General features: G+C 36.5%; 1 protein-coding gene across 7 annotated transcripts in view; it reads left to right on the forward strand.

The window, feature by feature from the left end:
- The first annotated feature begins 7196 nt into the window (after window positions 1-7196).
- The window catches only part of CFAP74 (cilia and flagella associated protein 74), a 53789-nt gene continuing 43220 nt past the window's right edge, over window positions 7197-17765 (forward strand). For 4 of the 7 annotated variants that reach the window (XM_067311188.1, XM_067311189.1, XM_067311190.1 and 1 more), the window contains exons 1-4: window positions 10079-10192; window positions 11279-11366; window positions 16920-17093; window positions 17652-17762. In XM_067311188.1, coding sequence (XP_067167289.1) covers window positions 10102-10192; window positions 11279-11366; window positions 16920-17093; window positions 17652-17762 — 464 coding nt within the window. In that variant the 5' untranslated portion in view covers window positions 10079-10101. Of the gene's footprint in view, window positions 7350-7929; window positions 8031-10078; window positions 10193-11278; window positions 11367-16919; window positions 17094-17535; window positions 17763-17765 lie in introns of those variants that run through there. The other 3 variants (XM_067311191.1, XM_067311193.1, XM_067311194.1) reach the window with 3 other exon arrangements.

Raw genomic sequence — 17765 nt, forward strand, 5'->3', positions numbered from 1 at the left:
TTACTCACAGGTCAAACTCGTTTTTTTCCTCCATATTCGCTCTTTTCTTCTCTCCTGCTCTCCTCTACTTTTCGGTGCTGTTCAATCTAGAATGACAATTTTAAAACCAACCCACAAAGAAAACACTGGGAAGGCTACATTTTTAAGAGACTGTATCATAAAGCAAAAATGAATGTGCAGATACTTTACTCAAATGAAAGGATGCACCTGGGGTAAAGTGTTTGATTTATCTTTTCCTATTTTTTTAATCATTTAATGCCAATATTTTAAATGGCAACTAAGAGGGTGTGTGGGGGGAATAACAGCTCTGTGGGATTCAGAAGGAGGATATATGTGCATCTATACACAATGCGTACACAAATGTACATACATATATAGAAGCATATGTCATGAGAGTGTAAGAATTATGGGGGGGGGAGGGGGGTTGTGATCTTTTTCTTTCTTTGCAAATTTCAGTGGTCATGCCTGCATACTAGGGAGGAAAGACCCAAATTTCCACGGTAGTAGTTGTATTGTTCCATGAAAGCTATTTTTGTTGGAGGAAGGAAACCAAAAGATTTTTAATGGAATTTACAGGGTGATATATGGAACAGAATTATTTTGTCTCTCTGTGTAATAGATCAGATTTACATCTCTCAGGATATTTGCAATTGACATTTTTTCATATTTTCCCTGCTCTTAAGGGTGCTGTTACAGTTAACTATGTACCTGCTCTGAGTATTCTTTGGTACTGTTTCTTTCTGGCTAGACAGCTGTTGCCTAATTTACTAGTAAAAAAAAGGACACACAGTTCTATGTTTTCAGGATATATCTGTTACAACAGCAAAAATCAGCCAAGGCAATTTATATGTTTAGAATGAGTGTGTGTGTGTAAGTATGTTTTATATGTATATATATGGATGTATATAAGAAGATTGTGGCATCATATGCTCTAAAAGGATAGATGCTGCTATAAATTTGACCATTAAAACAAGTAAAAATACAGTAGGACTCCTCTAAAAGAATCAATACTGAAAGAACTGTGTTTCTACTCCAGCTACACTTTCAGCACTTAGTTCACTTTGATCCCATTAAAATGTTCTTTGCTGACAGTAGTTGTGATATTGCAAAAAGAGTGGAAGAGTAACATCTACATATTATCTCTGAATTCTTTGAGCTAGTTTTCTTTCTTAGTTCTCCTTCTACCATTGTGTTCCCTTTTCAGCAGTTCTATAGCCCAAACAGTAAGGTCACTGATCACAAAATCTTCAATGGAATTATGGTAGGAATGTGTTTGGCTTCAGGATTTTAACTAATAATCTTTTGACAAACTCTGGTAATTCAGGGGTATTATCAGGGCTCTGATTATCCTTGGAAAAATTTGCTGTCCCATTCACTCAGAGTTGCAAAGGGATATTTACCACTTGCTGAAATCATCTTGAATGATCAAAGCCTTATACTGTAGATTTGGATTGATAATGCCATCCTGAATGAGAGAAATATTTATGCAGAGTACCTTTGTCTTTCATCATCACCATGACAGGCCAAGATTTTTTTGCCTGGGTTAAACAAATTCTCATGTTATTTTCACAGGACTGATTTAGCTACCACTTTGTGTCTGTACTTAGGAAAAGAGCTGATCTAAGATCCATTCCCACAAAATTCTAAAATAAATGCATAATTTCTCTCAAGTAAATAAACTACATTGATGTGCATGGGCCTAAAATAATCAATATAATTTTGAGGAAGGACAAATACTAGGTCATTCAGATTCTGCATACAAATACATATTTAGCAAATTAGTGTTCTTTTAATATATGTAGTACCTCATTCAAAATTAATCATTCCTATTAGCAAAACGAAAGAGAGGGGATAAAATAATAATGATCAACAATATATTTAATTTCCTACAATTCTAGCAAAAATATCCCAAACTCTTTACAGCTAATGACAGATTAAAATTGCTCAAGAGAGAGATTAAAAAAAATTAAAATGAAAACATCAAAACATAACAAAATAAATAAACTTCCCAAATCTTTTTTGTCTAATTCTTTTGAAAATAATTTAAGTTTTCCTTTAGCTACTGGCTTAGAACTGTCAAATATTCTTTAAAAAATGACCCGTTATTCTGAATGTTTCTTAAGCCTTTTTGTCACTCTACCAAATTAGTACCTCTTCTCATTCCCTCTGGCTGTAGGTACTATAGTATTTTCCCTATTACGAAAATATCCATCCTATGATCTGACCTTGCATTTATAGTTTAGATAGACAGATCATCAGAGACTGCATGAGATTAAACTATGCCTCAACATAACTAGGTTTTCATTTTGGAGTCATACAGTTTGGAACAAACTTTTCTGATTGCTGTTGTACATATAAAACCATGGTAGTTCTGGCAGAGCTATCTAATAATGACTAATGTGTTATAGATACCTAAGTCAGTATTCCATATCATCTGAACATGTATGTCATGTATGGCTATCTAAACTTGAGAAACTCTGCCCATTTCTGGACAGTTTTACAAGTAAACCTAGTTTATGTAAAATAACATTAATTATTAAATCATATACTATATTAATCATAATTTTTTAAAGTATTTACTCTTTCTCAAGTAGTAAGTAAAGATCACAGCTTTGAAATAATATTTGGCTGCAATTATAAAACAGAAACACACATTTCAAAAGCAGTCAAGACTTTTTTCCTTTGGAATATATACCAGTTGTGACTTTTTCTTGATCATAGTGATCCATATTTTTGTAACTGCTACTAAAAAGTAATTTATTGGAGAACAAACTTAGGTGGGATTTAGGAGAATTATGCTCAGTAATTTTGTCTAGATAACAAGTTTTCACAGTCCTTTATTTTCTCAGGACTTCAAGAGTATATAAAAAATTTATTTTAAAGTTGCATCTACATTATCTGATATTCTGAATAGACCATTTTCTAAAAATGGCAGGTGATTTTACTGCCAGCGCAGTAAGCATGGCTTATTGTCACATAAAATTTTTAGAGGCAAAAATGTACCACACAGATAATTAGTTTCACTCTCCCACGGTTCCACATAAACAGCTCGTGAAAGACTCTGTTGTGGCAATGTCTCCAAATGTCTCTAGATATATAAATTACACACATATGTCTATTTTTATAAATGAGGTTTGGAAATATCAATTGCAATCACATGATAGGAATATTTAGCTCATTTCAGAGGTTGTACAAAAATGATTCCTTGTACTGTATCAATGTCCCCTGGCCCCAAAACAAATGTGTCTGTACTTAAATATCAGCATAGCCTCTATACTAATGTTCCTTTCACTTAAAAGCTTGGGTGAGAAATCTAATTTTTATCCGTTTCCAAATGTTCTGCAGAACATCTAGTTCCTCCCTCATTCTGTATGTATTTTTTGGTAATCATGACGTGCAGTGTGGCCAGACACTTTGCTCTCTTTTTCTCTTCTCTGTGCAATAGATTTGGGATGAAATTCACTGCTTTGCCCCAGAGTCAGGGCTAGTTCCAGGAGTGGAGATGACTGTCTTATTCCAGATGTGTTGCTCTCAAAGGTGCAATCTCATCCAAGCTTGTCTCTGCTCATTCCACCTTGGAGTGCTCTGATAGCAAATTCCCCTCTCATTCTGTTCTTACTACATCTCTAGGAATGACTCATTGATACGACACTTATCAATGTTTTGTCACTGTTTACAGTCAAATGTTGATCCGTATTATAGAATAGGGAAGGAGAAGGGTTTTTTTTCTTTTTTTGAAATCTGACATGAACCACACTAAAAATTAAGATTTTATTATTGGCATTTCTTTCTGCCTAAAAGCTAGTAATCTCCATACATGAGCTACTGTCACCTTGGAAACGTTCAGAAAAGAAATACCAACTGCCAAAAGAAGCACAGTATGTAATCATATAGCAAACTTAATTGTCCGGTTCTATTAAGTTTCAGACTGATCATGAGTTGGTACTAAAGCAACTTTACTGAAATGTCTCTAAATTCAACTCCATACTAAGAAAATAGCAGGTTTTTAATTTATACGTGCTCAGTTGGTTACCCAGTACCTCAGAGATGCATGACTTTGGTCAGTGCCTACAAGATCTAGAATAGTAACATCTACAAATGACTTTTGGTAAATCTCCTGCAGCTTAAAGCTGGAATGGATTCACTGATTTTAAGTTGATGGATTTAAATTGTGAATTGGGAGATATGACCTTGTCTGAAGAACCATAATTTAGCAACTTCAGTGGGGTTGCACATATCTTCCCTTTTCTCACATCTATATGAGAGTTAAAAATCTAGATCATCTTTCCCTAGTGACAGAAATTATTCATCTCACATAAAATCATGACCAGTAGTGCAGCTAGGAGACCATGCAATCAGATGTAACTGATAGTGTGCACTCTGAAATGAGTGGTACTGAGAGGGCAGGGGGTTGTTCTAAAACCTCAGTACCAAAATTTCTGCTATTTCTGTATTAACTTGGTTTAGTAATTAGAATTTTGTTCCAGTTCAGAGTGAATGCTATGTCAATATTTCCTACAGAATGACAATTTCTAATCAGCTCTGAATACTCTGTCCCTGGCTGCATCAGGTGTAACAATCCATTGCACTAGATTATGATTTATGGCAAAGTTACAGATCAGCTTGTCTTTCTGACTAAAGAGCTGGTAAATATTTTAGGAAATTTAGAGATTAAACTCACATTTATTTTTTGCTAAGACTACAAATTACTATTTTTTGTTGTTATGAAAGTGGACCAAACAGTTCTAAAATGGGACTGAATAAATACTCTGAATAAAAATATCATGAGAAACTGCAATTCAGTGTTATTACAAGGTGTTTTTACCAGTGTTTTCTTGAGGAAAAAAACCCTGTTTGAACAATTCTACCATGTCAAAACAACATGTCCTACATTTTACCTGTATTTCCCTTGATTAGTATAGAGTCTGTGCATCAAGATTACAGAAATCTACATGGCTACTTATCAGTAATCTTTTGCATCCTGATTTTAGCAGTGTGAGAGCACAAGCAGGTTCTTAGTCAACAACAATTATAGTTATTCTAGATCTGCAGAGGGATCTATACAGTTAATCACAGACTATTTTAATCCTATATCTTATAGCTTTAATCCTGCAAATGTCTGTATTTTATTAGTTTTATGCAACATGAACAGATGACATAAAGTCAAGATTTCTTAGTGTACAGAGCTAAAAATATCCACATATTTTGAAAGAATGAGGACCTATAACGTAAGTGTAGGACAATGAAGAGGCCATTGTTGTAAATAATAGCAGGTTTAAAAAATGCCTTCAGTTTCTGTGTACAGATCAACGTTTATTTCAATACAGCACTGCTTAAAAAATGGTGACCCAATATTTTTGTATCTGAATCACTTTGAATCTCTGAATAACTGAATTTCTGTGGCATGCCATCTAGACCTAGTGCCAAGAATAATGGGATAAGATTCTGCTTTTCTGTGAATTTAGCTGCACTGTTCCTTAACTTGTCAAGGTAATACATGGAATAGAATAGGAAGAAAACCTAAATAAAAGGTAAATTCTCTTAAATGAATGCATGGTAGCAAACATGCAGGTTCAGAACATTCCTCCGAGGAACACAGTATTCCAGCTGAGTTGCATTTTATGAATGCGGTCATTTATCTTTACTATGCAAATTACTCAAATATCATCTAAATACTTTTTCATTTAGTGATTTTGTGCATACTTGTAACTATTATTAAAGTGTTACAAGGAAGCCCCTCAAAATCTGGCCTTTATGCTGAAGCTAGAGGAAGGATTCAGAATGTGAAACATTGTAAATAGGCAGCATGATCAGTACACATGATTTTTGTTTAGTCTTTAATTAGACACTAGTGGTGAAATCCTATTGTCAGACATGTATGTGCTTATTTCTGAAAAGGCATTTAAGAGCGCCTGGATTGGAACTCTGAATTCTTCACTATCCTAAAATGTGTACTACAAACACAAATCTCTCATTCCTGCATTGCAGAAAGCTGTGTGAATTCACTAAAAATTTTTTTTTCAACGTAATGCCACCAAGTGGCTTAAAACTTGTAGGTGTATATGTGGAATAAATAATACAGCTGAAAATAATACATACATGACTGGACAAGAAAGCCAGAACGTAACCTATGTTCCTAGAAGACCCACAGAACAGTAATACCAGGCACAAGCAGGTCCAAATTCAGAAGCAAGTATAATAATCATATAGGTTTTGGTGTAAGTTATGCAACAATGAACTGTCTACTTTATTTGCTGGTAAGGCAAAAGACCATGCACATTTCAGACATGTTTTTGCATTAGATTCTAAGTCTTATAGTTTTATTTAATTTTTGTAATAAAAGGGATATTAATGAGAATATTCACATTCTCTGTTGTGGGCATTCTGCCTATGTGAGAATCAAAGAACAAAATTGTAAGTATAGTACAATATGAGAGACAAAGATACCAAGAACCTCTCTGAAAATCTGATTCTCTTGGATTTCAGGTGACTGAAATTACCTGTGTTAGAAGCCTAACATAGATGGCATGAGTACTCCCCTCTGTGTAATTATCCACCTTAATTTAATTAAAGTATTAATACCATTGCATTTTTAAAAGTATCAGTCTTCATTTTGTGTGTGTATATATATATATACATACACACACATATAATAGAAACAGGGTTAAAAGCTCACAAAAACTTATCATAAAAATTGTCAGTCAAAAAGGGAAAGAGCTGGCGTTTAATAGAAGCTCACATTTTAACCTACACTACTAAAAATAAAATAATTGTCAAGCTAGAAAAAAAACTTGATCAGCTGCTCAGCTGATTCAAATCTTTGTAATTCATTGGCCTGAATAAACTTATGAATACCCGGCCTACATCTTGTAATTCTGGGTTGTTTATAAGAGCGCAAATTTAGAACTAAGAATTTGCTCACGATAAATTTATTTGGTATTTTGTCAATGTGAGGCACTGTACGAGCGCAGCTGTCCCTTCACAGTATGGTGCAGCGGAACCCCGCGGCGCCGCCCTCCCGAGCACGCCGGCACGGACCACCCCACGGGGCGGGGGGGAGTACGGTGAGCCGCATGAGAAGCGCAGGACTCCTTGACCGGCTCCTTTAGCTGCTGCAGAAGGCTCGGCGGTGCCCACCGCGGACTGCCGAGCCACGCCTCGGACAGGAGACGAGCAGCAGCGCGGAGCTGCTGCCCCCGGCTCCCCTGCCGTACGCTAGCCGTGGTTCGCTCCGTTGCCGTGGCAGCGGCTCCAACGGACGCCGCGGTGGCAGCGGCAGGGCCGTGGGCCGAGCCGAGCCGAGCCGAACCGAACCGAACCGAACCCATCCCTTCTCCGCGTGCTGGAAGGTGGGAGGGGTTGCGGGAGTGGCGCGCTTCTTCCCGGCCAGCCGTTTCGCCGCCCTGCCCTGGTGGGACACGGACGTGCTGCCCGGCCTCCGCGGTTGGGAAGTGCCGTGGCCGCACTGACGGCATCACACCGTTTCGGCGGGGCGGGCTGGCCCCGGCTCCGCGCGGATGGCCGTACCGTGCCCTACCGTACCATAGGGTGCTGTGAGCCTCCGCCGGAGGAGGCGGGCACGGGAGACGATGCGGGTCGCCTCGGGTGCCCCCCGCGTGCGATCTTGTCTCGCCCCCTGGGCTGACCCTTGAGCCTCTGTTACCAGAGACGTGCTCCGTTGCAGGAGGTTTTGTCGCAGTGCCACTGCCGGCCCTGGGGCGGATTTACAGCAGTTGGAGGGCGGTTGTAGAAGTGTGCCCTGTAGCTTTTTGTTGTGTGTGATGTTGCTGGGATATGACATGAATCCAGTGTCATGATAATGTTTTGACAACGTAATATTCAGATGCAGTATAAATGTTCTATAGCGTGAAGCTTGGAAGCCTTTCACTGTCTGGCTTGTGATTTTTTATTTTTTATTTTTTCTTGCAGGAGGCCCAAAACTACATGGTAGATTTGGCCTAATTTAACCAAAGCTATATTGCATTTAAATTTGTGTTCCATCTCTTGACAAGACAGTGGCTTATCAAAAGGTATTCAACTATTACCACTACATTGACAGCTTGATGTACTTTTGTGTTATTTTTGTGTTGGAGTTTAAATGTTTTGCTGGATTTGTTACCTGGTGTCATTGTGTGATGCGGTCTTTACCTGCTGCTCAAGATGAGGTGGTGACTTCAGCCTCTTAGAGAAACAGTTAATGCACTATTAAAAGCTGAAAACGTGCTATTTAAAAACAGATTTGCTTCTGTAGCCTTTAGACTTTGTAATTCTCTGATTACTGAAGGCAGTCGACTCTTGAGTGTTGCAGAAAAGCAGTCTCTGTAAATAATTCTAACACCCCTGCATCAGAGAGATTCATGTAAAAGTGCAAATTGTTAGTTATTGCATTTGCTCCTGTTTCTTGTGTGTTGCTGAAATTCAATATATGTTATGTACTAAAGTTCTTACAGCAGTACTCACAGAGAGTGAAGATTTTTGGAGTAAATTCTTCATGGCATCTGAGAAGATTTCTGGGTAACATAAATGTTGCAGGAAGCTTCTGGTCTGTTGGGTAACCAAAGGCTTTGATTTGCAGATGATTTTGGTACAGCAAAAGAAAATATTTTATGGCAAGAGAATAGTTTCTTGACAGTGTGGGTTTTTTGTGGTGGCGGTGGTGTGATTTCCCCCCCCCCCCCCAAGGAGATATCTAAGAGTTGACAGTGACTCTTGGTCATGAGTATGTTAGTAAAGAAGGTTTCATTACCATTCCTACACAGAATCTAAAAATTGCTTATTATGTTTTTGATTGTAAAATAAAGCAGTGTAGATATTGTTTCCAAACTTCTTTCCCCATGTTATTTCCCATTAAATATTGTTTGGTTTCTGTTTCTGAAACTGTTTGAAATAACACCTTGTAGCTGCTAAATAAGCTTCCAGTTTGGCACTCATCAAAGCTACTAAGAATTTTTCCACTGCCTTGTTGGTCACTTAATATCACTTCCACATGTATAATTGTGTTTCTTTGGAAAATACACTTCTTTCTGTTCATCAAAATATGCAGCTTGGACAGGCTGCTACACTTTCAGGCTTTAAGATAAAGAAGAGCTCTGAGGAATCTGGGGAAAGGGGACACCATGTCTTGCTGGGCTGTATGCATTCCAGCATGAATGGCTATTGATCTGGACCCAGATCTTCAGAGGTGTGTAGCTACCTGACTGCCTGCATATCAAGTGCCTAAATACCTTTGAGGAGCCTGAGTACAGACTGTGGGCTATGTGCATATGAACCCATATTTACCTGGAATAGCTGCTGAAGAAGTCGTTCTTTCTTTGTCCTACTTAGCCCAACTTGTTTCATGGCACGTTGTCTGTCTTAACTTTGTACCTTTAAGTAACAGTGTATTTTTAAATCAGCTATAACCCTGTGTAGGAATTCTGTTTTGGCTTTAAAGTGGCTTTTATCACTTCTGTTCAAGCCTATCCCATCCTTTAAATTCTATAGCATAACCTTTCTGTTCCTTAACTTGGAAAAATAGATACTCTCTTCTAGTTTATGTTTATCTGAGTTCTGCAAAAGGATTTACATAAATATGGGAGTCAGTGGCCTTGCTTTGGATATAAAATTAATCATATGTACAAGTCTCTACATGAGTAAGATCTTGATGAAACGATCAACCATGTGGTAATAAGTCATTCTAGATGACACATAGCATTTACTGAATTCTGGTAAATTGCATCAAAATTTGTGAAGAATTTACTTTAACAAGGGAGAACTGCATAAGAAGCAAGGGTCTGTAGTGTCTGAGTCATTCCCTTTTTTGGGTAAAGTGGTCACCCAAGTAGATAAAACACGCTTGGAAGAGCTGTTTTATTACAGAATTGATTATTATAACAAATTCTTTAGAAATGTCCTTTCTTCTGTATTGGAGATTAATTAAAACTGATACTCCAGTTGTGTGACTAGTACAAAGGTGTGCGATTGTATCCAGTTATTTCACATGGAGTAATATCATTTATTAAAATATTTACTGCATCTCAAACAATAGCCAGCACTTTTGCTTTATGTAAAACATGCACTCTTCTCTTTGGTAGCTTGATTGTTTTTAAAAGAACCATCAATATGGAAGATGCTGAGTTCAGTGATAGTAGTGAAGAGCAGAAAACAACTCTTTTACTGTTTCTGGGACAGGAAGAAAAAGAAGACAAAGCTGGTCAGTTTTCTAATGTGAAAGACCACCACAAAGGCAAAGATTATGAATCGTTTTGGTAACTTACAGAAAGCTGTCTTTAATACTTGCACTAATTTAGTAGATGGGAATGGTACAGTTCTAGGGTTGGATGATACTCCAAGTAAATGCAATGATTTGAGTAAGATTTTTCTCTAGAGGTTCGCTGTAACAGGTGTAACTCATCCAAATCTAACCCATTATTTCTGTAGCAGTAAATTCCATACTTTCTACTTCTGTAAGGCTTTTTAATTTCAGAGTTACTGACAGTAAAAATTAATATTTGACTGTGTGGACTTGATTCAGTTGGTTGTACATTAGCACCTAGTGCCACTTGAGGTGCTTTAGAGTCTCCCGTCTGGCTTCAGAAAGGCATAGGTCTTCCACAGATCCAACTCTGTGAAGTTGTTGGATGCCCTAAGGCATCATAAATGGCAACTGATACCTGTTGGTAGGCAACTGATTTCTCTAATTGTATCCAAAATTATATTGAAATAGGTTATATGAGACAACATAACTACCATATTACAAATTACTGTTTCTGTGTATCGTGTGGTGCTGAGTACTGACCATTAAATTAAAAAAAAGTTTAGGCTTTTTTTTAATTGTCATTTTTGGTGATCCCATATACATTTAATAAAAATGGACTCTATGGCAGCAAGTCTGAGGAATGAAAAATACATAGATGCGTGTAGAGTGTGATAAGTGAGTATAAGATTAACAAGACTTGAGTAGACTGTCTGCCAAAACCTGTCAATGAACCATGCCATGCACTTTATATGGCATTTGGCTAATAATAACCTCCTTCCTTTGGCATGCACATTGGTGGTGTCATCATTGGTGACAGCTCTACAGTGAAGACAGAGTATGTACTTCTGTTTTGGTTTGCAGGTGTACAATTTTACTCCTGTGTGTGACATGAAGTTTTTTAACATACACAGCAGTAAAGCTTTTAAAATGTCATCTTTGATTCTCCTCATGTTCTGACTTGACAGCAAATGTACAAGAGCTTTGCATTTTCATGCCCAGACTGTCTTTATTAAGCTGTTGTTGTGCTTTGATTTCTGTTAGAACACAAACTTGAAGAATCAGGTGATGGTGGCAAGATGGGAAACAAGGACCTTTCTGAAGGAGTTGGAGATGAGTCTGATTCTAGCATGTAAATAACTTAATTTGTTATCAGTTCTAACAGTAATTTCTTTGATGGTGTTGATTGACATTTTCAAGAGAAGGTTTGATTAATTCATCTTCTGTTTTGCGGGGGTGGTTTGAGTTTTTTTTGGCAAATTAGTCATAGTGATATATGGCCTTTTCATTAAAAATAAACAAAATTGGTTACCACTGTTAGAACAACTATTTATATCATAGTAAACTAAAGACAGACTCTGGGCCCTCTTTAATCTGAAGCCATTGAAGGTATGTGCACGTAACAGTGGTTGTACCAGATTAACATGGGCTAATTAGCTCTCCTTGAAAGAGAATTTATTAGCCTGGGTAGTGCTGCACTAACACATTTGTACTGCTTCTAAAACACAGCCTGCTCTTTGCAGTACTGTGTTGTGTTAATGTCCCTCTCTACTTGTAGAAAATGGGGAGTTGTTGAAAAGAGAAGTTGTTCTGTTAAGGAGTATCAGTGTCGGATTGCAATTTTTGAATAAATAGAATTAATACCACCATGTAAAGTCAGTTAGCACAGAACCAGTGTAATGATAGTTCAGTACTACTTTGTTTTTACGAGTAGGTGGTACAGCAGCTCTATTCCTGGAGAAATACATGTGACCTTATATGTAACAAAGGTTGCACAGGAAAAGGAATTTGGTGGATTGAATGTGATCTTGAGTGGTTGCTGCTGACTTCAGAAAGATCAAAGCCTGGTTCTGCCTACCTTGATAAAACTGTTTATCTCTGCCCTGGATTTACCTGGCATAGGGAGACAAGGAGTGATGAAAAAACAAAGCAAAGTTTTTTAACGTATGTATGTGGGAAGTTGCATGGCATGTATGCCTGCTGCCAGTGAAGGTTGACAGTGTCTCTGTTATCAACAGAGAAACTCAAAATACACCAAAATGATTAAAAAAATAAAACAGGCTTATTCTTTCTGTGTATTTAAATAGTCTAGAATGACAAGAGACTAACTTGCCCCACAAACTGTTTGATCAGCTGTGTATAAAGTGTTTTAAACTAGTTTAGAATATTCCCTTTAAAGTTTTAAAGTTCCTGTTGTTCAGGAAAACTAGAATTCACAGACCCTGGGTATAAGCAAGAGGAGCCACAGGTAGTTCAAAACAAAGAAATATACTTAATGCCCTAAACGTGGGTGTAAGTGCTCAACATTAGATATCAAAGTCTGATCATCTTGGCTTAAGTGTACTTTTGTACAAATTACCTTCTTTTTTCCCTCATTTATGGTCACCATACTTGTTACAGTATTGCTACAAAAAGAATGGAACAACTACAGTACAAGTGCAATGTAAAGACTTCACATATCTTCTAAACTTCTCAGTCCTGTTTTCATTATTAATAGTGTGTTTCAATTCAAAGGGAAAGCTTGGAACACTATTTGGACAACATTAATAATATTCCGCTTATGAAATATGCAGATAGAATTCACATATTAACCCTTCGTGGGAAACTAAAACAGCTGAATAACATAGCCAAAGAAAAGGAACGTGTGGTAGAAAAGAACAGGTTACTGTTTAAGCTTACATAAACCATCAGCATAAATGCACCATCAAATATTGGGATACTGTACCTGTTTAAATATTATTAGAGTTTATATAAATTTTTCATGAAAGCTATCTGACAAAAACCCTTGTTCATGGGAATGTATTCAAATTTCAGAACCTCTTTAAAGAATTAAAAAGAATAGAGGGTAAAAATGAATTAAATCTTTGAAAAAATGAAACCCTAATAATAATGAATGTTAAAGAAGAGATGTTTGGTTTGGGAGAATTGGCTACTAATTCCTTTCAGTTAAGTCTGCGCAGTCCTGCTCGCCCAACAGTCAGCTGAAACCATCAAGTGGAAACTTCATTGTAAAAATGTTCTTAACTGTGATAGAAATGTTATACTGGATTTAGTGGAGTTACTCACATACTTTAAGGTTAGCACCTGCTATAAGTGTTTTGCTGTGTCAAGGCCAAAAAGACTTTCATTAGTGGCAAATATATCTGAAGAAGACTAATGTAAAACAATTATATTAATGTTGTCATTATTTTATATAATATCAGAACTCTGGGTGAAGTTAGAGTAAACTAATATTTTTTCCATTTTCTTGGAGAAAATACTTTGAAGTTAACAGTTGCTTCTGAAGAAACTCAGAATCTTAAAAGAGAAAGTTGGGGAGGGAGAGGGTTGAGGGAATACCAGCTGTAAATTTTACCCTGATAAGAAAGAGTTTCATGGAAGGAGTAGAGGACTTACAAAATGTAAATAAGCTGTTTGCCTGTTTCAGAGACAAGCTGAGTACCTGCCAGCTGCCAAATCAAAATGCTAGCAAAGCAGCTGGAGTATGTAGACTGAAACAGAGAAGAAGAGGGAGGTTGGCAGTATGTAGGTAGAGAGTATTTCTGGTCACCAAAGATCACTGTCATCCTCTATGTTTATCTGTGTGTAGTTAATGAGATAGACTTTGCTGTTTTCACCTCTTCATGTTCCTGAACACAGCTGAATATATGTGTTTAAAAATATATATATATTTCAAGATGTTAATAGGTCAGTGATGAAGGCCATTGCCATTCTCAGGATAGGAGGTAAAACTGCATTAGCTTGGAGGGCTGTTCTGGCACAAGGGTATGCGTTTTCAGCTGGTAAGTAGAGCACTTCATTCACTCTCATGTTGGTGCACACTAATATTGCTGCTGCTTTCCAGGTGATTTAGTCAGCAATCATTCCTCCTCTTGAAATAAAGAATAACAGTCCATTAGCTTGGGAATCATTATCTCCATGCTTTCTGGTTTAGAGGTGATATTTTCTTAGGTAAATAAGAATGCAGAAAGAGGAGGAGACTTAGGAATGGATGGGAAATGGGCATGTATTTTAAAGAAGGATCTAAAACCAGCAGGTTGTTAGATTAGCCTAGCCCAGTACTGTCAGTTATGTTTCTGTTTGTCAGTTGCTTAATCACTTTTATTTGGTATGATCAACCGACAGTGAAGTATGCTATGGTAATTTTAGAAGTCATAGATTTGCTGCTGTGATAACTGTTGTGAACAGAAATTCTACTTATATGTGCCATTTCTTTTTTGTTTGTTTGTTTTTACGTTGAGCAATGCATGTATGTGTTTCGGGAGTAGTTCTGCATACAGGAGCTGTTCTGAAACACTTCTGTAAAGTGGGAGGCAATTTACTGTACTCTTCACATTTGTTTAAATAGAAAGAAGTGGGTGGCTTGTGTACCAAGATCCAGCATGTTGTGAACAAACTTTGCAGCTGCATTTTTATGATCTGTATTAATCTTCAAGTTAGTATATCAATGAATGATAGAATAATAAAGGTAGATTAACTGCCAAAGTGGAATGGCTGATTAAACAAAAATGAGTGGAATGATTAAACAAAATAATGAATACTGATGGTACTCCTGTGGTACATCTTTTATGATCTCAAAGAGACAATAAAAATTAACAAAGACAGAAAAGCACTGTAAAAGTTTTTATACTTATGACAGGTCAAATTATGATGTTTAGATATGCAGAAAAATAGCAATTCTCACAATAATCTGTTACATCATTTAGCAAATTAATAAGAAGATCTGTAACACATTTCTGGCTTATGCAGCTCAAATACAGAATGTTTTAACAGTAATGAAAATATTAGCTACCATTAACACTATTGATGCCTAATCCAAAAATTATGAAGTTAGAGTAATAACTCAGGTAAAGATCCATTTCAAATTTTCTTTTCCAGAAAGGGAATTATGATGTTAAATGTAGTCAGTTCATTGTCCATGGGTACTGTAGTGTATTGTGCACTAGTTCTCTCAGGTAAACAAGCCTAAGGAAAATAAACAATTGTTTTACTTAAGCTTCCACCATAGCCAAAGTACATGGAGAACCATAGTGCTATTTTAAAAGTAGTAGTATTAATGAAAATAAGTCTAGACAAATCGAGAGAACTTGGACTGATTTTATTTTTATCAGCTTGAGAAATGAAGAGTCATTTTAAACTGTTGGCCAGTGCTTTTGAAATACATACTTCTCTGTAATTTCAATCAATATGTAATAGTTGAAAGAAAACTGCTTTTGAAGAAAGAAGGGAGATTTAGAAGTTTAAATAAGAGACATCAAATAAATATAAGTAAGTCGAATTCTGAAACATAATCTCAGCCATAAGACTATTTTTTTGTTGTTGATTTTTATTTGGGTCCCCCCTGCAATGTTTTAAAACTAATTAGTTCCAATTTCTCTCTGATTGTTTCTCTTTAATGTAAGCGCAGCCCTGTTCCACCTTCAGGCAGCGCGCAGGCAACTGTGCACTGAACTAGAGAATAAGAAGGACCTTGAGTCAAAAATTGCTTTGACACTGAAAGAAAGTGTGTAAGTGAGGGAATGAGAGACAGTGTGGTGGGAGCTGATCTTTACTGTAGTTTTCTGTACATGTTCCATTTAATGGATGCTTGTTCTTCCTGTTCAGATACTAATTGCTACAGAAGTTGCATGTAAATACTAAAATATGTAATTTAAGGTTGCATGAGCTTTCTTTAAAGTGAGGGATCTTGAGAGCAATTTTTGACCTGAACAGGTCACAGTTTAGGAAATTAAACTGGTTGCTGTGGTTCAGCTCCTGAGTTAATTTTGCACATGTAAATTAAGTTTTGATTTATTTGGAGTTGTGCACAAATTGTAGATCTAAAGAAGTCTAATTTTAAATAGAAAATAATATTGTTTACTGAATAAGCATAAATACTTCTAACTTATGAGTTTTAGTAGTTAAATTACATGAGGGAAAATATTTAAATTAAGAATTATGGAGAAGTTCTAGTTGTACTTTGTATTGTTACGCTAAGTTAATATTGCTGCTTTTAAATGTCTTTTTTTCTTTTTTTGTTCCCCCCACGACGTATTAAATTACTGATTTATGAGACAGAATGAAACTGTCTTTTTCAGAAGGCAGCAGACAAGCCTGTTTACATTTTTGTGCCAGAGATGCAACTACTAATGCCACCGCATCAGAAAGAGAGCATGTGCAGGACCTTATAAACATTTTTATCCAAGTGATTAACCAGAATACAGTGCATTTTGCTGCAGTGTTGCATAACGGCTGTAAAATGTTTGACACATTTATTGTGTGATTAGTGATAACTGTATTAGACTATTTATATGTATCCCTATCATGTCTAAATTCCTTCTGCAAAACAGAAGAGTAAAAATCAAAGGCCTGTCACTGCAATCTCAGAAAGAAATTTAAAAGTTTTAGTATCCAAAAGAGAAAACTTTTTTATATTCAATAAATAAGAATTTGAGAAAGAGGAAAAGCATCAATACAAATATTTTTGATGTCTTTAAAATCAGATATACTATTAGACATGAGAATTAGTATGAATGGAAGGTACAAATCCTGTGTGAGTGGCAGAGATAAGATTTAAAACATAATTTGAAAAATAAAATGTGACTGGATTTTCATTTTCACTGTCGAGCCTTACCTGCTTAATAACCTTAAGTAAATGAAAGAATGCCAGACTTTTAGTGAAAACAGCTCATGTTTTATTTTAAAGGTATGAGATGTGGCAAATAGAAGCTGAGCAGGGAAAATCTGAAAACTTCCATGAGCAACTTGAAAAAGATGAAGAGGAGCTAGAGATGCAATACCAAAAACAAGCAGAACTGCGGATTTGGAGGGAAAAAATAGCAGCTCTGCAAGCAGAACAAAATCAACAGGCTAGAGAAAAGTAAGCACCTCTTCACTCTGCTCCCTTTGCCTGCATTATTTTCATCTAGCTCATTATTTTGGTTTTTGAGAAGATTAGCTAATTCAAGGGATAGTAGTGCCTTTGTTTTTGAGGTAGTTGTTGGCTCTGGAATATTTTTATGAGGAAATGGAATTAAAATAAGAATTGCCTGCAGTCCTGCAGGTAAGACTTCTGACCTATGAAAACAAGCTTGTTAAAGACAAAAACTGTGTGTATACTTTCTGTCTAAGGCAATGAAGGTTATTAGATCAGACAAACTGCGTATGTCTGCATTATTGTTGGCCCCAGGAACTTCTAAACCTATGATCAAGTTCATCCAAATTTGTTGGAGGGCAAGAGGATTCCAGTTAATCAATTTTGTATAGATCTTGTGAAAATGAATTTTCAGAGGAGAGAAAACAGACTAATGTCTCTGTTTCAGGACGTACTAATGACAACAGCCCCATCCCTAGTATGCCTTAGATCATGGATTCTGAACAGAAGAGCAGTGTTGGAATCAAGGTTTCATTACTGCAGCTCTTTGCCTGTGTTTTGTAGAAAAGAAGAGGAAGCCCAGAAAGAATATGAAGAAAAGCGTAAAGAAATGCTTGAAGATGTTCAAAGGAACCATGGAAGAGCAGTCCAATTGCTGAGAAAAACAATGACAAGGTT

This window comes from Apteryx mantelli, chromosome 26, assembly GCF_036417845.1.
Source record: "Apteryx mantelli isolate bAptMan1 chromosome 26, bAptMan1.hap1, whole genome shotgun sequence".
In the NCBI taxonomy this organism is placed as follows: domain Eukaryota; kingdom Metazoa; phylum Chordata; class Aves; order Apterygiformes; family Apterygidae; genus Apteryx; species Apteryx mantelli.